The 22,740-nt window shown below is 30.2% G+C and overlaps 1 protein-coding gene across 2 annotated transcripts in view; it reads left to right on the top strand.

The window, feature by feature from the left end:
* Positions 1-22,740, top strand: part of LOC107441881 (multidrug resistance-associated protein 1) — a 69,912-nt gene that overhangs the window by 12,669 nt on the left and 34,503 nt on the right. For both annotated transcript variants that reach the window (XM_087163521.1, XM_087163522.1), the window contains exons 5-12: positions 3,150-3,266; positions 4,360-4,421; positions 10,473-10,589; positions 10,670-10,801; positions 15,622-15,796; positions 18,361-18,615; positions 19,411-19,476; positions 20,463-20,600. In XM_087163521.1, coding sequence (XP_087019647.1) covers positions 3,150-3,266; positions 4,360-4,421; positions 10,473-10,589; positions 10,670-10,801; positions 15,622-15,796; positions 18,361-18,615; positions 19,411-19,476; positions 20,463-20,600 — 1,062 coding nt within the window. The remainder of the gene's footprint in view (positions 1-3,149; positions 3,267-4,359; positions 4,422-10,472; positions 10,590-10,669; positions 10,802-15,621; positions 15,797-18,360; positions 18,616-19,410; positions 19,477-20,462; positions 20,601-22,740) is intronic.

Here is a 22,740-nt window from a genome sequence, read left to right as displayed (position 1 = left end):
TGATTTAAATTTAAGGAGTCAAAGGGTATTTCTCAAAATCGTGACACACGACATTAATCAGTCATTATTTCTCTATAATACCAGAGATGCCAACTTGCTCCGGACAGCAAATATATGTTTTAAAGTGGTAGTTTATCAATTGTAATTCTTGGTTTAATAAATTCAATTTGGTAGATTTTTATCCACCAATATTTCTAAATAACTCGTAGGTTTATATAATTAACCACTTTATTGTACGTATGGAATGCTATACCTTTTAAAAAACAAGCAATAATAGTCAAAAAACTACAAAACTTACTTTGAAGTAATTCACCGTTTTTTTAAATATCTTTGTAATACGTTCCTTGCTATTTACATAGCAATTTTTTAATACTGTGCAGAAATGAAGGACCTAGTGGCACAGCTATAACGGGACTATATAAAAATATATTAAGTCTCATTTAAAATAAAAGCTGGTAGTTTTTTATTGAAATTTTTTTCATTAAATGCTTTTTTATTGTAATGTGAGCCAAAAAATAAATAAATAAAAACTGATCACCCTGAATAACTTTTGATTTAATGATCGGATCTTCACCCTCACGAGCACATTCTTAATGATTCGAAGGGATGACCGTAAATATCCTACCTTATGAAATTTGAGATTTTATATGAAATTTCAAGCTATGAAATCGGACGCAAAAACGCACTATCCCTGAATAAACATACCTTTTTTACGACGGATTCGATTTTCTGACCCACAAAATTTAGGGGGTTGCTGTAATGTAGGAAATATGGTCCCCATAATTTGGTCTGGAGAGCGACTTAACGTTTGAACCTCATAATATTAATTTTATTTTCTGTACATTTAGCCATATCTGGATAACTTTTTATGCGAATGGAATTTTTTTTGTTCACAATAATAAAATTCAGTTATCCATCGATAATTGGAGGCGAAAAATAACTTTTAGCAAAGATTTATTGTTTTTCATGTTTCTTATTATTCATTATTTTTTGTTTTCTCCTGAACAAACTATTGGGACCATAGGTTGCTGCTATTCCCTATTTTTTGGGGCTCAGACATCCGAATCCGTTGGAAAAAAAAGGCATATTTATTCAGAGAAAGTACGTGTTTGTGTCTGATTTCGTAACTTAAAATATCGTCGTGTGCAGTTATTAATTAGAATATTTGCAGTCACCCACTCTAGCCATTATGATTGAGTCCTAGAGTGTGATGATGCGATCATTAGATCAAAAGGTATTCAGAGTGGTTCGTTTTTTTTTGACGCACTGTACATTTCTTAAATGCACAGAGTAAAAGCAATTGTAAACTTGCTAAGTTTTCCTGTTTTTCCCGGAAGATATTATTTTTATACTTAAGTTGGTAGCAAAATTTATAGCATCACATTTTATTCTTCAAAATAAATACGGTTTAAAATAATTTCGACAACCATTATATTTGAATAACTTCAACATATATATATATATATATATATATATATATATATATATATATATATATATATATATATATATATATATATATATATATATATATATATATATATATATATATATATATATATATATATATATATATATATATATATATATATATGATTTGCGCTTTTGTTTTCATATTTTGTAATCTGGCAATCTTTCTGCGAAAACATTTTTAAATCATTCTTGAAAAATATCCGTCCTTGTAAGTTGTTATGATTTTGCTACTCGCTTTTTAGTCCCCCTTTTTAATGTTTTTTCTTTTTATTTTATTTTATTATCTGATTTTACATGTTATTTTTACTTTTTATGATCTATTTTATTTGTAGTTATTTTATAAAAAAATATTTTTTTTTTTTGAGTGCTCCTCACACTATTGTATTAATATATTTTGCTTTATTGATACAATATCAGAAAGCACTCTGTTTTGCGGATATAATCGTGTGGGCTGAAGAAAAGATTATATCTTTTTTTTCCGGCTTTTTAATTAACATTTCATTTTTTTTTCTTTTAAATAAAATGTTGTTTGTTATTTTTTACTTATTATTTCCCACCCCCTTTTTTTCATAAGTCTATAATTTTTCTTTGTTTTATTCTTCATTTTGAACTTATCTAATGAGTGCTGTTTACTTGCAGCTTAAGCGCAATAAATTATACTTATTGTTTTTCTTAACTTTCTTAGTGTTTTCTTGTATTTATTATATATATATATATATATATATATATATATATATATATATATATATATATATATATATATATATATATATATATATATATATATATATATATATATATATATATATATATATATATATATATATATATATATATATATAATAGGCTTGCTAGCTCTCCAATAGTGCTTTTAATTATTGACTAAATTTGTATGAAACACATACTTACAATCAAACACCTTTTTGAAAAGCGTGAAAAATGGCGGTATTCAATTGTTATTTAGAAACGTGGTTTTTGAGGTATGTCCTTGTTCTGTAACATGCGTTTTGATAAAGTAAAGATGAGTACTTCGAGCTGAGTAGCTAAGTTCCGAGTGATCTGGGAATGTTTTTTTTTTTTTTTTTTTTTTTTTACAGCAAGCACAAAATTTTTCTTCGTCGTCGTGGAAGATGCCGCAAGTGTTGCTCATTTAATGTTCCTCGGTGGGCACCTGTGAACCTAAGACACGAAGTCGAACAGAATTACCCATGCCACAATGCACACAGATACCTGTTTATAAGGTGGGCCATATTCACACATCCCATAACAGAGAGCACAACACGCAGAGAGAAACATCCCTGCTCTGAGAGGGATTCGAACTCGCAACCACTTTCTTCGCAGTCTGGCACGTTGACTGCTCGGTCGGCTTCCGAAAAAAAATAAAATGTAGATTTATATTAACAAATAGCGTTTCTAAATTACAAAAGTTACTCAGAAAAAGAACTTGTTCGCCACATTAATTCTGCTACTTAAATTCGACCATGGAAATATATTACCTAATGCGCGAAAAGTGTTGGATTTAAGTAAGTGCTAAATCAGGAAATTTCAAATAGTTTTAATATTAGTTTCTTCATACCAATATTTTTGGCGTGCGTTTGGGATTCCTTCAGAAATCGGCTTCCATAAAAAATATTGAGATTTCTTGTTTTTATACCTAAAATCATTTTTCCTCGTAGGGAAAAAGACCATTGCCAGAAGTCATTTTCGTTGTCAACATGATTTATTTTTCATTCGTATATATTCAGCTTTTCTTAACTATGTTTGTGGATTACAGGAGCTTTGATTCTTTCCAGGTAGTTAATTTTATTTTTCCTACTTCTATTTGAAAAATAGTTGTGCTAACGATTAATTTTCTTACAATAATGCCTAGCAATGGAATAAAAGCAATGTATAAATTCAATTTTTACAGGATAAATATCTTACCACTTTTCTTAACTAAAAAAATAATAAAATATTTTAAATTACTGTAAGAGGAATAAATTTAATCATTCTCTTCCGTAAATATATATTGACTAGTGTTCCAAGAAAATGGAAAACTAGTAGCATCTCAAGAACTTTTTCAGCGAATTTAATAAGTATTGTAAAAAATTGTAAAATACGTTTATTCAAAGAAAATTCCATGTAGAAAATAGATTTTAATTGATATTTATTATTTGCTATTATATTATTAAATAAGAGTCGAAAAAAATTTCAATTGAAAGGAACAGAATTTTTACATCATGTTAAAAAATGTAATTTTAAATGGCAAAATCTGAGAGAACTCGGTCGAATTATTCCTGTAAAATCAAATTTTGTAAACACGATTTTTTTTCAAAATTCAATTTCTAAGGAATAATTCGACCGATTCCTATCCACATTTTGTAGTTAGTCATTTAAACCGCATGTAAAAAATTGTATACCTTCCAATTCAAAATTTTTTCGTCTAGTGTTAAATAAAATAATAATCATTAGCTAAAAGCTATTTTTGAATGAAATTATCTTTAGATAAACAAGTTTTATAATTTTGTGAAATTTTTTTTTTAATTTGACTAAAAATTTTCGAGATATGGCGAAATACGCAAAAAGTGAAATTAACATTAAGGAGTTAAAACTTTGGACATCTCTCCTGACCAAATGTTTCCCAGATTGCGTTTGCCACCTATATTTTAAAGGTCAGAAATTCGAATCCGCCGAAAAAGTCAGTAAATAAGTTTTTATGTCTGATTTCGTAACTTGAAATGTCTTCATTTTGAGAAACTTTAGGATTGAGTCCCATGTGAAGATCCGATCAATGGATCAATTGTTCTGTGTGGCCCGCTTTTTATTTAGTACTCTGTATATAGAGATTGTATTTGTTTTTGAATTTTTTTTCGTTTGTTGATAATATTTTATTTTTTTAATCTTTAGGACGCTAAAGTCATAGAAGATGTGTCATTTATTTCTTATGTTACCATATCCTGGTTCATCAAGTATGTTGAAAATTTTATACAGTTTAATTTTATTCCCATTCCTGTAATTCTGAAAAGTGTTGTTATCAGATCGTTGCGAATCAGTTTAAAAAGGAAAAATATTGAGTAGTCGAAATTCGTTATCATGTGTGGAAAGTAAAGTTCTTTAACTTACTCTGCACACTACTTTTTTTAACAAAGTAATTTAACCCCTTCTTCTTCTTCTTCTTATTGGCATGACAGCCCAGGATGGGCCTTGGCCTTCTCAACAAGCCTATGCCAAGACATTCTTCCCTTAGCCAAGGTTCTCCAGTTAATTATCTTTAAAATTTGTAGGTCCTTCTCAAGGCAGTCTAAAAATCTTAGGTTTGGTCGTCCTCTTTTTCTTGTACCTGTTGGCCTTGCACAGAAAACTTTTTTGGTTGTCCTGCTATCCTCCATTCTTTTAATGTGGCCGGCCCATTTAATCCTTTGAATTTTGATAAATTTAATGACATCAGGTTCTTTATATCTTTGTAGAGTTCCGTATTTGATCTTCTAAACCAGGTACCGTTTTTACTTATTCCACCAAAAATGCTTCGCAGTATTTTTCTCTCAAAATTAGCTATCATATTTTCATCTCCACGGGTCATTGTCCAGGTCTCACATGCGTATGTAAGCACTGATTGTATAAGACATTTATAGAGTAACACTTTTGTTTTTCTTTTTATTAGGCTTGACTTAAGATATTTTCTTAGGCCATAAAAATACTTATTGGCCATCGTGATTCTCGTGTAGTGTCATTTTTGTTGTTAATCTTAGACCCCAAATAGGTGAAGCTATCAACGGCTTCGAATTTGTATGCTCCAATTTCAATTTTCCAATTTAACCCCTTAAGGCACATTTTTTGAAGAAAAAAAATCAATTTTTTTTAAAGTAAAAAAACACACTTCAGAACATTGACTTTTCTTTTGATGGGTAATTTTGATGTACTGCGCTTTTGTTCCATGGAAAAAGGCTATATTCAGAGATGCCAACTGCTTCGGACACGCCAAAATAATTAATAAAAACAGTAAATAACTACAAAGTTAATTTTGCATATATTTGACTATTTTTGTTTTCTTTTTGAAAGGTATAGCTTGAATGTGTACCTTGACTTGATATGTATTGTAGCAGAGTACCTGCCCGCGAAGCGGTCATCTCACTCCTTCTTCTCATGATATAACTTTTGCATACCTGCCAACTTTCACTCTTTCCGAGAATGGATTTTCAGAGTGGTTGTAACACAATTAACGAAAAACAATCTGACTCACAAATAAATTTATATATTGATCCCTTTGAAATTCGCTTGCGTAAGGATTATTATGCTTTCATATATTTATTGTAATTATTTATATGTAGTGGTGGTCAAACTTATTTATAATTATCATTATAATTCAAAAAGTTAATTGGAATAACATGAGTATTGCTACCACTTTAAATATGAAAATAAAATCTTCCGGAAAAGTTGGCAGGTATGAGGTTGGCTACAAAATGGCTTTGGCAAAGAAAAAAATTCGAGTGTTGGCTGTGAAGCCTCTGTTAAAAAATAGTCAAATCTGAGTAAGAATGTGAACTTTTACTTTATTTACAAAAATTGGGCACCTGGGCCTCTTAGCGGCCCCTATCCCATACATCTAGAAATTTACAGAAAATTTATAGTAATAACATTTTGAATTTAGCAGTCGATGTGGTAGCTAATAGAAAAACAAGCACTTTGCTTGAGTAAATATAACAATTGAATATCTGATTCATCGAATCTAAGTTGACATATATAAATATAAACATAATTTGACATATATATACGTAAGTTGACATAAATAAATATTAACATAAATTGATACATATTTCACTAATTAAATTTCAATATTTTAACTAGCACATATTTAATTATGACATACATTGAAGTTCATTCGAATACATTGTGGTAGCCATAAAAAAAAATCAAGCCGTTCGCTTGTGAAATAATAAAACAATGAAAAATTCAAAATGACAAATTGACGTTTTTACATAACATTAGAAATATTGATTGTAGACTTTAATTTAAAATAAAGATATAACATGATTTGATATGTACAATAATTGATTTTTGAAAAATGAAGAACATAATTGATGAATATAGATAAATTATACCTTGATTCATGATAAAATAACATATTTGGAGAAAATGCAGTAAATATATTTTATCAGAGAAATATTGTTCCTTAAATACAATAGAATTTGCAAAAGAATTTAACATGCATAAGTTGATAAATACATATGCATTAATTGGCTATATTTTCAGAAAATAAAATTTGATGTAATTTAATTTAACACAAGTAAAAGTCTACTGTGAAAAGTTCAGTGAATTTAACTTGAGAGTCTTGGAAATAAAAATAGAACTCACTGTGATTGAGATGTTTCTCCGATGATATCCCACAGAAGACGTAGCACTTCTTCATTTTTGAGCAATTCCTGTAATTCTTTGATTAATAACACTAATCGGTGAGCAAGTTTAGGCGTTGAATTTGATGTTGCTCGAAGACTCCTTCTGCTGGGGCGGGTCTCGCACCCAGTATAGTTGGCTGTGTGGTTTTTGTAACAATTACAGCATTTTGGAGGTGTTGTTCTGTCTTTGTTGCATTCACGAGACCTGTGGTTTTCAGCGCATTTTACACACCTTGCAGGCGCATTGCAGTGGCTTTGCGTATGTCCATAATTTTGGCAGTTGTAACATTGTGTAGGTCCTCGACCTCCTCGAAATCTTTCGATTTTGATCGGAATCTGCTGCATGTTGTTGACTTCGAATATTTTTTGGTGATTCGCCGTTGATGTTAGGATTATGAGAAAGAGTGGAAGGAGCCGATGGGCCTCTCCCATTCTCTTCTTAAACTGCACTATTTTAAAGGTTTCAACGTTGTTTTTCTGTAATTCTGTATTGATGGCATCTGTATCAAAGTCCACAGGCAGGCCACGGACCAAAACCTTAATAAATCTAGCTTGCGGTGTTATTTCAGGTTTGCTGGGCGGATCCCGTACTTTGTCGGTATCCTCCTTAGGTTTTGTTGTCGGCAAGATAGTGACGTCATGTGTTGAGTTATGTTGGCTAGAAGAAGGACAGCTGTTTGTAAAAATGAGTGTAGAGTTATCTACAATTGTTTTGACTGCATTTTGCTTTTTCTTCTTCTTTTTTCTTTTCTTTGCTGGTGGTTCTGTATTATTGTTGATATTGATGTCCGTGTCAGTTTGTGTATTTGGCGTTGTATTCAGGTTTTCATCTTTATTTTCCATGGTTATGTCGCCAGTGCTTGGATTAGTTTCAGTCATTATTGATTCGACTTGGATGGATTTTTTATTCATCTCCTTGTTTTCTTCTGCTTGAATTTTCCTCTTCCATCTGACGTGATAAGCTGCATTTGTCAGTTTTAGGAAGTAATTGTATTCGTAGTCTCCAGGGTAACTTGATCTTATTTGAATGAGCAGTTTGCTAAGTAATTTATCTAAACGAATCAGCTCCTCTGTATCAAACTGAGTGTAAAACTCTACGAGATCGTCAATATGTTCATGTTCAACTGGTGGAAAGTATTTTTTTTGATATCCCACAGATAGCAATGATTTCTTCGAATGACGTGGATTCTTTGCAATGCGACGGTGAATTACGACCAGAGAATGAGACCTTTCCACCACGAGCTGTTTTATGATACGGCATGACTTGAAAAAACAAAATGGGGGGCTCAAAATCCAGACATCAAAATGGCTAGTTGACAATATTATCTCTCCCTACTCCAGAATCTGACGAGATCAAAATCAGTATCACTCACCTTGTAAAGTTCAGGATAATCAGCATCAATTCAACATAACCGGCATCACAAGGGAGAAGAGGACATCAGTAGAGCATCACCTTTGAATGAAGTATCAGGATCGTGAAGCACCATGACTTGAGGAGAAGCCTCCTTCAAAAGCCGGCATTAGCATTTCAGGATGTAAGAATGTGAACTCTACAGTGGTGAATGATTTAAACTTGCAAATTATTTAGAAATAGTGGTGGATGAAAATCTACTAAATTGATTTTATTAAACCAAGAATCACAATTCATAAACTACCACTTTAAAATATATATTTGCTGTCCGGAGCAAGTTGGCATCTCTGTATATTTTATTGTTGAATAAATAAGTGTTATAGCTTACAATCCTATGTTAATGATAAATATCAATAAAACGATTTTGTTTTCTTAGCTTTCACATAGTTATTTTCATTTCTCGATTATATTCGAGTGTGAAATATTATAGCTGCATAAAATACAACGCCGCTCGAATTATCTCGAGTGTGCACAGTTTGACCTGTTTAGCGCGCTTGAATTGACTTGAGAGCACAAGTTTTGGGGTTAACAGCATGAATTTTAAAACTTATAACCAAGAATGCAACTGATCAATACCAGAAGAAAAATATTAAAATTAACTGTAGCAGCTAAAATGGGTATGGCAAATTTGAGGACTAATTTTACTTATTGCTAATTGTAATCTTTTTTAATAAATTTTTGCTTTACATTTGTTGTGGTGTCGTTTTTACAGCTTACTTCGCACGTGGGAAACTTAAAATTAGCATTATCCCACACACAAATAAACTGATAAAGATACAGTTTAGCTACCAGATTTATCTTTTTTACCTTGATTGTCGCCAACCTAAGAATGTATTAATGACTCGCCTTTCTTGAAGTGGTTATTCTTATATATACTTTTCAGTCCTGAGGTATATATTTGCTCACCCCACCAAATGCAGAATACTCACAAGCTGGAAAAAATGGAAGAAAGTGATCAAACTTTTCTCAAGACTTTTGAAAATGTTATTAAGTTAACTTTAGCTCAGATTTAATTAAACCGGTTTCATGGTTTGCACGCCATTGAAAACTGGAGGAAAATAATTTCAACAGAAATGCATGCACATTTTTCAAAGAATGTATATTTTTAAAAAAAATTTAGCTTTCAGTTAAAAACAATTGAAAAAAAAGTCAAAATATATCAGGTCAGAAGCGGTCATACTGTTACTTTCATGTTTAAAATACGACTTTTTCAAAATTCGACTTCTCAGGAACTATTTGACTGATTTCGTTAAAATTTTCTATTTTGCTCAGTAAAATTACATTTTTTAAGATGATGTCAAAATTATGTACCTTACCATTCAAAATGATTTCGACTATTAATATAAAACAATAAAAAATAGTATGAATTTATTAAAAAACATTTTTTGCATAGACTTTTCTTTGTGTGAACATTTTTTTCAATTCTCTTAGAAAGTTTTTGAGATTTGGCGAAATGCGCAAAAAGTTAAATTAATATTAAGTGGTCTAAACTTTGCACCGCTTTCCTAACTGAATTATGAGGACCATATTTCTCAAATAGCTGCTACACCGTATATTTTGGGAGCCGGAAATCCGAATCCATAGAAAAAAAGGTGTGTTTATTCAAACAAAGTAAGTTTCGTGTCTTAAAATATGGTCTGCACTAATTAATTAACATATTTGAGGTCAGCCCTTCAAACCATTAAGATGCACTAATTAATTAACATATTTGAGGTCACCCCTTCAAACCATTAAGATGCACTAATTAATTAACATGTTTGAGGTCACTCCTTCAAACCATTAAGATGCACTAATTAATTAACATGTTTGAGGTCACTCCTTCAAACCATTAAGATTGAGTCTTAGAAAGTGAAAATCCGATCATTAGATCAAAAGAGATCCAGTGATTTTTCAGGTTCAAAAGTAGTTATTCAGAAAGGTCTGTTTATTTTTTTCCCTTTGTACATAATATTCACAGGACAACAGATTTTTTACATATCTTACATTCGTTCACGGATCTTAAATACTTTCGCTCTAATATTTTTATTATAATATTATATTGCCTCTTTTTAATTTCACAAACTTTAAAAAAAGTACACACACAAAAATTTAAGATAATTTTATCTCTTATAGTATTTTTTGTCGAATTATTAGACTTAATTAGACATTTAAATTACTGACTAATTTCAGTGTGGTTGTAATATTTCCTACCTATTAAGACCTAACCTGTTTTCCAGGTACGTCTTTGAAAGTAGACGGAAGCTTCTGACTGTGCTTGATCTAAAGTTTATAAGTGTCCGACTAGTGGCCAAATTTGCATACGCAGAATTCCTGAAACGATGGAACATAAACAAGTACGTAAACAAGAACATTTTGAAAACTTAGCAAACGATGTCTCTCTGTGATTCTATAATGACGTAGAGAATATTTTCAGGGAACCAAAATCTCTTGAATCTCGAAGTTTAGGACTTAGTTTAATCAAAACTTTCTGGCCTTGGATAGTGGCGGCTACGATTTTCAATTTTCTTTTTACGTTGTCCTTGCTTGTACCACCTTTACTTTTAGAGTAAGTTTATTAATATTTCTTATTTTAGGGAATTCATGAATGGTTTGCCAAAAATGCATACCTGGAAAAAAAAGCAGCCACTTTGTGCAATTTTTGTAAAATTTGTTCTAGTGGTAACTAAGTTCATGCTTCAAGGAATTGTTTTTTATTCATTTCAACTTCCTTTCCACACTACTATATGCAAATGATTTAGAAGTTTGTATCGAACGCAACTTTATCTAGCTCAAAATTACAGGAAAATTCTGAAAGCTTTGATTTTTAAATGTTTATCACGCAATAAAATATTTTGCAAAACGTGTAGTTGGCAGGCCTGCAAGAGTGTAAAACATGATGTTTGACGGTATAAATATGGAGTCACTACGATTTAAAACAAATTTTTTTTTTAAAGTTTTTGAAAAATTGTGAAAAATTCAACTCATCATTTTTAATTACTGTTAGAGAACTTGCTACCCTTTATTTTCCTATTTTTCAGATGGTAACAACCCTGTAATATTTACATTTCATTTAACAAATTATGAAAGATGCAACTTTTTTTAATATTGCGAAATGGCTATTTTGCACTTTGAGAATTATTTTTAAATTGGATTTTTTGGGGTTTGATACTCAACTGATGATCCTTTGAGAGGAAAATTAAACCATTAAGAAAAACAAAATTTTTATGCATTGATTGTTTTTTTATTTCTAAATATCATTAAGAAATGTTAAAATGTAAACCACATACTGATTAAATAAATAGAATATTTTTTGCAATTGTAATACTTTAGTGTTTGCGATTGTATATTTTTTATTCAGGTGTGTCAGGATTTGATGGAATATTTGCCCACAAAATTATAATTTATTCAACTATCAAGATTTTCATATATTAATGTATGCTTTTAAAAATTGAAATAATAAGTTCACGCAAAACTTAGACAAAAAAAATACTACCCTAACTTCGTAAATATTCTTATAAATGCACCAAAACCACTTAAAATAAGTCATTACTATTCTCAATACAATATAGAAAATATTAATTTCAAGAATATGAAACCCGTTGGTCCCAAGGAAAGATAAACTCATTATAAAATTTTAATTAAAGTCAAATATTTAATATTTTCTTTCCTAACAGATTGAAAATGTTAATGAATTAATAAAAAATATGAAAGAATTACTGGCAAAATAGATCGAGATTTTATTCAAAGTTGAGAATTAAAAAGGAGAGATTAATTATAAAATTTCAACCTCAAGCGAAATATTAACCCATTAGTTCCATAGGCAAAGTGTAACTGCAAATTTTTTTCTTGCTCTCAACTATGCAGTTGTTGTTATGATAATTGGAAAGTCAAATTGAAAGAACAGACAAGTGACAATACGATATTTAAATCCGTTTCATAATAAATATTAGTGGAGCTTTTAAGACCAAATGGTTTCTGGAGGACAAGGACACATTCTCCCACATTTGGGCTTCGGGCGAAAATGTATTTGTCAGTGTTAGTGACCACAAAATACGATATTTATTTCAAACTAACAAAACTTATAAAATTTTTTATCAAGACTATCGAGCGAGTTAGACAAAATTCATTGAATTTAAATTTATTAAAATATTTTATTTTATAACCGTCGTTGAACAGCCGACTCAATTTTGGGTTTATGACTACTAACTCCGTAGCCTTGAAATTTTGAACCCAATTCAGAAGAGAAGGGAACTCCTGGATCAATTATTGTGAGAAATTTGCCTTCGTGGAGGACTTTTTCATGGGACATACCCGCATTTGCGTTACATAGAGAGGAAAATCACAAAAACCTTCCACGCTTAGCCTGACGGCAAAGGAACTCTGTCCCATGATCCGTGTACCATTGATGATATTTTACGCCAGCATTGTCGCTGCTAGCCGGGGGCGGAATTCGTATCGACCTGCCATCGTTGGGATTCGAACTTACTCATAACGGATTACCTTTTTTATACAGGAAAAATTATTTTCCGAAAATATGTGGTAGTTGGTAAAAGGCTTCTATCCTTTTCATCTTGAATTTTAGGTTAAATTTCTAATTTGTGTATTCTTGTATTTTTTTCTTGTACTTAATAAACTTTCGATGATATAGTATTATTAAACAACGCAATATCTCTTAAAAAAGGAAAAAAATAAAGGATTTATTTTATTAAATTAGGAGACATTACGTTTGATAATTTTTAGAACTTCTATGAATATTTCCTTTAAAAGCAATAAAATGATGCGATGAATGGTTTTGAGTAAGTAAATTAAAATCACATGTTTCTCAAATATTAGAATTTTTTGAAATCTAATTTTATTATTGTTTTAACTGATGAAAACAGATTTTGATGACGCTAATTTTTTTTAAACGTTATTGCATAAAAACCAAGATACTTATCAAAAATCTATAAAACAAGCAATTATATACTATTTAACTATTAAACAAAAAAACTGTCGATTGCAAAAATGTATTGGAATGATTTCGTCAGAAAATATTTATAGAAAATCTAAAATACCGCACACTTTATATCTCGATTCGTGGTTGTGTGGAGGCCTTGCGTTTTGCATGTTTTGAAAGATATTGCCAATTAGAGTAAGTATCCATCATCTGACAATTAAGGAAAATTGTTTAAATTAGTTAAATATGAATCAGGATTGAAATCATATTTAATACTTTTTCTCCCCGTCCCCACCCCTTTGATTTGGTAAGGTGCGAAATGACCTTTTGTTTCAAATAATCAGTCTGCGGAGTTAAAAAAGTAATAAAAAGAAAATAAAAAAAAGTAGTCTATACATGAAAAAACCCGATCTGAAAAAAGTTCTAGTAAATGACTGTTTTTAACTAGTGAAATTTTTTCCTGTTACCTATTATTTCAATTTTAAATAGGCATTATGCTCTGACTTTAAAGCCAAGTATAAATAGATGTTTTGTTAAAAAAATATTGACCAATATCTCGTTTCTGCAAAATGAAAAACTCTAATAATTAATTACTTATGCTGCTACTTTCTACTTTTTTTTTTTATAGAAAAAAGAGCGTGTATGGGTAGATTCACGCCGTACTGAAAATCAATTATTCCTTTCCGGAATAGAAAATTTCCATTTAAAATTTTTCTTAAACAAGTCATCAGATACTGGAATCTTAGAGTGAGCATTCGTAGTCAAAGTTATAGTTGTTTGGTTGTTCGTGGCCTGTAGGTCCCGTGCGGGCCTTTTACCTCATCACCAGGTTTTACTTTAATCATGAATTAAAATAAGAAAGTAGGGAAAAATAAGAAAGTAGGGTCTTATAAAATCATAAAATGGATGCTAGAAAATAATTGGTTATAGCGCTGTGATTGCAGTGTCCGTAATTATTAGTGTGTGATGATTAAAATCAACCGCAGTGCCAATGAGTAAGACTGCAGTGCCTATAAAATTATCAATTAAAATCGATTAGAGCTCCTTGAGCATGTAGTAATTAAATAGTGAAGTTAGATGGTCCTGGGGCAGTCCCTTCTTTAAAAAAAAATCTATTAATGAGAGTGAAATTTATTTTAAAATTTATTTGAGAGAATTGCATCACTTAGGAAAAAGTGAACTAGGGGTTCAGTTTTTGAATCTTTTTTGAGTATTTTCAGCATCAAAGATATTGTTGTAATTAGCAATAATACATTTGTGAGTTTTTTTATTTTATAAAATTGAATATTTAAGTCTTACATGTTTCATCTGAAGTTTTCCATTTAAATTCAGTATCCAACTCTTTATTCTTAGCAAAGTGATATACTTTAGCTCTTTGTTGCCTAATGAATAGTGGCTGCTAAAAGTTTAAAGGCAATTAGTTTTACGTTTTCGGTGGTTTGTTGAATTAGTGTTACCAGACTAGCTACACTAGGGGATCGAAAAAATATTTAGGCCACATTTTAAAAGGATCAGCAGGGACAAGTGACAAAATTTTGAAAATATTGTCTTGCCAAAACCTATTTAGGATAAAATATAAACTATCATTTAAAAATAAAATAACATACAAAAGGGGTCTAATAATTGCGACTATTTCGACGAAGCACTCTTTTACCATTAAAATGATTTGAATGCAAATATCTTTAACTTTTAGTTCGAAAATCTATCGTATTTCATCTACTTATGCAGAATAAGCTGTAGTAGCAGCGTTTTTATGAAGTTGTGTACGGATTGGCAAGGAGGGCTGCGAGAGTGCTTTGACCACCGACTACTCTTTCACTCTTCAAGACCTATATACTAATGAAAAAGTAAAGCTTAATTCATTATGGCACATACCAGCTGTGCACCACTGATGAAGCAGGACACACCCTTGAGCACTATATTCCTTGAACACTATACTCTAAATACAACAGAGGTACTCAGACCACTGTGGCTAGGTTTGCAAGATGGTCCCTCTTGAGTGCCTTTCTTTCAAGGGAGGTTTTCCTGATGACTGGGATTTTCCCAGTTTGCAAATAATACAGTACCCATTGTACTTCACCCGAGCATACACTGAGCTGCCTTGGGCTAACAAGAGATGATTTGTCACCTGATTTCCTGACTATAATGAACTTTCAATAATATGTCAACGATATTTTGAAGTATATCTGACAAAGGGAGATTTCGAGGATAAGCCACAAAACAGCATTCTATCAAAATCAAAATATTTGCAAATAATTGTGTACTAAATTTATGCTATTTTAAACTTACTTTCAGACGAAAAGAGACAATTCAACTACCACGGTGTGTTAACAATTTAAATAATGTTATTTAGTTCTAAACATTATAAAGAATTTTTAAAATATGCTTATTAATTTCAAATTTTCATAAAATTATACATTTATTAATTTTTTCTTTCCTTATTTTTACAGTCGTCTCATAGACTTTGTTGAGCATGATCATTTTGCATGGAGGGGTATGCTGTATGTGAGCTTGTTTTGCATAGTTGATGTCTCTGGAAAAATTGTTGATAATTTCAGAGTGTACTTCTTCTTTTACGCTGGTGCCCAGATGAAGTCAGCTCTTATGAATGCAGTCTATAGAAAGGTAAAACAATGCAATTATATAATCTTAATATTGTATGATATACTAGTGCCCGGCATCTGAAACAGATGAATTAGGTGAAAACATAGACAGTGCGGTACCGCACTATTTTGATTAAATTTTCTATTAGTACTATATTAGTACCAGGGTTGGGTTTTTGACGTCAAAAAGTGGTTTTTGACATGACAAGGGTATAATACTGGTTTAAACCGTCAAAAATGTCAAAAACTAAAGTTTGCCAAAAAAATATATAAACTTCAAAACTACCAACAGTTGCCATGCATTATATTGAAATTTAATTATACTATAGGCAATCAGCAGGTTTTAAAATATTTTTTAATTAAAATTAAGGTAAAATAACAGATTTAAAATCTCAGAAATTTATATTCAAATGCATGTGCAGAAAAATTTTGCACAAAATTTTTTTAAATATTTATATTTTGAAAAAAAAAATTTTTTTTTTTGATACTTAAGAAAATTAAAAGTTTATTACTATGCATTTTTGACATATAAGGAACATATAAGTAATATTTATAAGGAACTTACAAGTTATGTTGTTTAAATGCAAACTTGATACAAGTGTGAGAAAAAATTTTTTTAATGTTATACCGAATATCTTTATTATCCAGTATGTTAATTTGAATTTAAAAGTAGTTATATTTGGGAATAATGATAAATATAATTCATATTGTTTATTATATTTATTTATAATTATTACACTTATCATTTAAAACAATTTTTACCTCTTAATTTGTTTCCCCCACTTGTATTAAGAATACAAATAATGCATATCTTGAAAGCAAGAAGTAATTATTCAACAGCTGAATATTTAGATATTCAACAAAACTATGTATACAGTATTCAGCAAAATGAAATTCACAAGTATTTGGATAAACTAAATTTTCAGCATAGTAAATGAATAGGCTGAATATACTGTAAATCGACACTAACTACTCTGTGTATTTAACAGAGAGCACTTAAATTTGTATTGTCTTATGTTAAAAAGATTATTAAGAAGATTTAAAAGAATATTAAAAAGATTTTTCTTTAAAAGATGTCTAATGTACAAAACTGCTAATGTTTATCTTTAAAAATGTCTAATTTTTAGTATAATCTATACTATACACTAAATTTGGTTATAAATAAATTTCTTAATAATATCACTGCAGATTTTCAATAACACATGAAAATGAATACATAATATTACAAAAGATGTGAACTTTCAAAAGTACAAGATTTTGGTTACTATTCAAAATATAAGTGTTTCTTCAAAATTTTAAATTTATTTTTTCTAGAACATATTTAGAAACACTATCCTTTATAAAATATATATAAATTTTGTGTATTAATTAAATTTCACATATGAATATAGGTTTTTGACATTTTCGACATTTTTGACAGTGAGGTTTTTGACGTGACGGTTTAAACCATGGTTTAAACTGTCAAAAACTGTCACATGTCAAAAACCTGCCAACCCTGATTAGTACTATTTTGATTAAATTTTCTGCCCAATCAAACATAAAACTAATAATAAGAAAATTAATAATTAAAATAAAAACGAAATTGCCGAAAACAACAATAAATTTGATAATTGTGATATCCACTTCGAGAAGCATGTAAATATTTTTAAAATGAACAGTAATACATCCGAAAGCATTCCGTAAATGAAATGATTTCCGGTCTAAAATTTTTGCTATCTAAAATTTTTGAAATCAAAATAATGGGTATCAGATAGGAAACAAAATATTTAATTTTTGCTGCAGTAACAAATATACAAGTAAGTTGTTAAGTGTTTTAACTCCTGTTTAAAGCTTCACAAGTTTGTTGTTCCGTTACACTTTCAATAAAAAAGAGCTTTATTTTTTAGCTCTTTTCCTGTTTTCGTTAGTAACAACGACTTGGCATTTTTACACCATCTGAACATTACTCTCTAAAAAAGGAAAAGCAGAAGACTGTGGTGAGGGATTTAGTCTACTCTAGCACGGTTCGATTGTGGTTCGATTCATTTTCCTGGAGGCTGGATGTCTGATTAGATGTACTTTCTCTCATCATGTCGTAGTGGTTTGAGAATCCAATATGCGACGTTTGGGTGGTCAGGGAGCTTGGTTCGTAGACCAGGAAAATACAATCACCATCTGTCCTCCATATTTAATTGTGGTAACATTGTGCGCATGGGCCATTATTTTTTTCAGATCACCAATAAGTATGAACTTCATACCGTCAGCAATAGCTTATTAGTGCAGCTACTTTAGTAACTAATATAAAGGAATCGAAAAAATATACAATAATGGTGCTATATGTTGCAAAACCACCAGGGCTCTCACGACCTGAAAAAAAAACAAATGAGTGGTATCTAAGATTTTTCAAGACTACCAATATTTATCTCATATTTGTGAATGATGAAATTATTCAAGGGTAATTTTTTGAGTCTATTTATATTTCCCTTAAATTAAATACTTATTGATTGCCTAAAACATCTACTGGCTTTTGCTACCACTTTACTTTTCCAGACCGTGGGAGCCCTGCATTATTCTATGAATAATAATTACTTTCTCTAATATTTGCAGAACTTTTTATTGTCACCTGTTGCTCGTAAAGAATTTACCAGCGGATCTATATCAAATCTTCTGTCGGTGGACATTCAAAGACTTACCTATTTCACTTATTACTGTGCAGATTTATTAACTAGCCCAATCAGAATCGTTATCATCCTTGTAATTATGTGGCAGTACATTGGAATAGCTACACTTGGAGGTCTAGCTGTAATAATTATCTTACTTCCTGTTGGTTACTTCGTATCAAGGTACAGCGAAAAATTTACAGTAAGTTTCAGCTTTAGTTCGTTTTTTTTGCATGGAAGTTATGTTAGCCCATTAAATTGCCCACCTACAAAATGTGGTCTTTATATGAGGAACACTTATGTAAAAAAAAAAAGGATTCCATCTTTCTGTTAACTGCTCCTTTCTCTTTAAAAAGACACATGGGTATAGATTTCAAATTAAATATAAATATTGTTATACTTAATATGTTATGATAGATAGAACTATTTTTTTTAAAAATAAATCAATAAAAAAACATTTTAACTCTAATTTATTTTATTTTTGAAAAAAAGGAACTGTTCTTTTTAAAGGACGCTAGGCATAAATGAGATAATACATATTGTTTGACATTTTGCACATAGTTTATAAACAACATAGTCTAATTGAATTATTTAACTTTTTGATTAGAATGCCAAGCTTTTCAGAGTGCCTAGCTAATTGAAACAGTCTGCAGTATTTTCAATTAGAAATTAATTAATTTATTCCTCTATTAGCTTTAGTTTGATTGTAATGAGGAGTAATGTAAATAGACTGGTTATAGTTTCATTGCTGTAAACTTAAGCTATTTTATTGTTACAATCTTAATTTTTGGCACATTTCCTAATTAGCCTAAGGGCAGAGAGGCTGATAGTAATTAGTTTAAATTCAATCAGGTAGATTAGAAAACGCTTAAGACTTTTCCAATTAGCCATATGCATTTCGAAATGCTGACTATCTTTTTTTTTCAAGAGCTAGATTTTTCAATTAGCTAGCGTCATATGTATAATTCTCATGTGTTTTTGTTTTATTTTTACAAAGGATGAACAAATGAAAGTTAAAGACACTCGACTGAAGTTTATGAATGAAATCCTCAGCGGTATAAAGGTAATAAACAGCATTTCCAATTATATTCTTTATAGAGTTCCGGTGTATTGATTCAGTATTCGTATTGAGTTAATCTTTGCTTATGAAACAATAACGTAAATAATCCATCAAGCTAATTTAATCAGTAAAATGCTTAACCTTCAGTTAATCAGTTAAATATTTAATATATTATTTTTCTTTACATTTTCATCAATAAAATAAATAGGGCAGCTATTTATTTTCCCTGGTTTTGCATGAATCATTTTTTAATTTCTTTATAATCAGTGAGAGAGAAAATGGGGATCTCTTTTCAAAAATCACATTGAAGTTGTAAAATTATATGAAACTATGAATGAAGGCTTTAAACTACTGCAGTATAAAAATTATTTCCACGGTCAAAAACATGAACAATCAATAACAATAAGGAAAGTATAATTATTTCTGAAGTAACACCATGAAGGAGGTGTTAACATGGTGAAGTAACACCATGGTGGCACCATGAAGTAGCGCCTTACAGAAGTGTATAACAAAAAGTCACATTTCAGATGTAAAAATCTTCTAACCACTTTCTATGGATAACTCAAGGATAATACTAAGAATACTGTATTAATAAATTATTTTATGTATATTTCTTCATACTTTAGTTGACTAAAAACATTGATTATTATTGCGCATAAGCGACTTCATTGTTTTGAGTTTTGTCTACACACCACAAATTCATGCTCATGGAGAAATGTTTTATAAAATGTTCTCAAAACATTGATTGTTTGTAAAATTTGCCCTAAGCTGTGGCGATTTCTAGCTGCTTAAAAAATATAAAATGGTAACAAAATCGCAAAGTGTGTATAAAATTTCCCTTTAACACAAAAAGTGTTCCTTATCAAACAAAAGACATCCATAAACTTATAATACAGTATTCATTTAAAACTTTATCATTTATTCCGAATGTAATTTCATTCCTATTTCGTAAAAGAGAATAAGAATTTTAAATCTTTATTTCCTTTCAGATATTGAAATTATATGCCTGGGAGGCGACTTTTTCAGCTAAAATATCTGAGACCAGAAAAAAAGAGCTGAAATTGATTTTTTACTCTCAAATGTGTACAGTGGTTAATGTTTTTCTTTTTTACTGTGCACCCATTATGGTAAGAAAACTATTTTATTAGTTATAAATTAGGAAGAATGTTATGAGAAATTTTATGAAATTTTTTATATTACCTAATCAAAATAAATGTTTGGGAGAAATAGTAGATGGTGAAACAATGAAAGATGTTTCCCGACCAACATCACCACCTCCTACATCAGAAAGCCTCCACATGGTTTCTTATAGGTACTCTTATAGGTATAGGTGCAGATTATTTAAAAAGGGAACTAGTGGTGCGCATGAAAAAGTACTCATACTTATATGTGGTAGTTATCTTAGCATCAACCCAGCGAGGGGCTCTAAGTTATCTGAGTGGGAATGTATGATAAATCGTCCAAGCGCAATTGAATGGTGAAAGTAACATTAAACAGAAACTGAAGAGAAAATTAAAATAAAGTAGCGAGATTAAACAAATAAACTGAAGAGAGAGAAGAGATTTTTGTGGCATATATCTATAAAATATATATGCACTGCTCAAAAAAATTAGGGGAGCTATGTGCTCCTCTAATTTATTTGAGTAGTGTATATTTAATGTATTTTGGTAGCATTATACACTGCTCAAAAAAATTAGGGGAGCCATGTGCTCCCCTAATAATTTTGAGCAGTGTACATATGTGTATACCAAATTTGCCTTTAGTATATTTTAATATATGTTTATTATTTGAGTTTGAGATCTTAACATTTTATATAAGTGCAATAGACAGCAGTTGTAAACATAAGTATTTTCCTTCAATCAACTCATTAATTGTTCTAATGCCATTAGTATTAATTTGAAAATCATTTTAATACTTAAAAAAGCGCTTGTTATTAAAAACACAATTGTTTTAGAAAAAATTGGTCAATAAACTTTTTGGAGATGGTTTTTTTACTTATTTATGTTTTTAAAAATATTTTTGCGTAACTCATCAAAACACAAACTAACTTCGAAGCCATTTATTACATTTTCAGTTATGTTTATTATTCAAAAGAAGCACGTAATACGTGATAATACGTAATACTAAAATCAGCCATAGATAATGTTTAACTAAATATTTTCTAGAAAATGTGTTTCTTACTCGTTAGCTCTATAAATTCAATTCCCAACCGTTGCTGTTAAAGATCTCTCGCCGCCGGATTAACCATGAGAGGTTTTCGAGGTTTTTTCTCTATGGAACGCAAGTATGAATTAGTTTCCTAGATAATATTTATTGCATAGAAGCAATTTTGCCCCTTATTATTTTTTTTATCTAGTAATAACTTGTCTTTTGGAGGTTAAAAATTACTAGGACACAGCGATTGAATTCTAACATTAAGAAAAGCTAAACAGAAGGAAAGTCGACTTTAACCCTTTTGAGAAAAATTTCTCCTAGTCGTAAAAAATGTTTATGTTTCAATGTCTGATTCTTTGTGTCGTAAAATTTATTTTTCGTAGCATTACATATGATTCAAAACTTCTTATAATGTAACTCTTTGTTCCATTTCTCTATTAGTGAAGTTCTAAAATATTTAGCAAAATTGCTAATTCTGAGAAATTTAGTTTTCTTGTCTATCACTCTATAAATTTATTTTGAAAAAAAGGTATTAACACGTTGAGCGCCGCGTCAGACATCGGTGGCTGACACTGAACCTTCCATTTGGGCCGCGTCAGCCACCGGTCGCTGATTCTGAAGCGACATTTAGGCTGCGTCAACCACCGGTGGCTGACACTGAAATTACATTTAGGCTGCGTCTGCCACCGCTTGCTGACACTGACCTTTCACATAGGCCGCGAAAAACAGCTGGCTGACAGCGTATAACATGATATATAACTATAAAATTTACACTATTCCTATGGAATTGCAGAAAATTTATTCAAAATTTACTTAATTATTGTGATTCTTGGTTTAATAAATTCAATTTAGTAGATTTTTATCCACCACTATTTCTACATAATTCGTAGACTTATATAATTTACCACTTTTGTCATATATGTCATTCTCAGAATACTAAGATCAACACTGAAACCAACCATCAATATTTATTTTTGGAACGCTAATGGTATAATCGAAAAACAGCATGAACTAAAAAACTTTATAATAGAACACAATCCTGATATATTCATAATAACAGAAACTCATCTAAATGCAACCCAAAATCTTAAAATAGCCAACTATACAATCTAC

The sequence above is a fragment of the Parasteatoda tepidariorum genome, chromosome 5, assembly GCF_982258835.1.
Source record: "Parasteatoda tepidariorum strain Cologne lab strain chromosome 5, Ptep-v5.0, whole genome shotgun sequence".
In the NCBI taxonomy this organism is placed as follows: Eukaryota; Metazoa; Arthropoda; class Arachnida; order Araneae; family Theridiidae; genus Parasteatoda; species Parasteatoda tepidariorum.
This window is presented reverse-complemented; position numbering and strand designations above follow the sequence as displayed.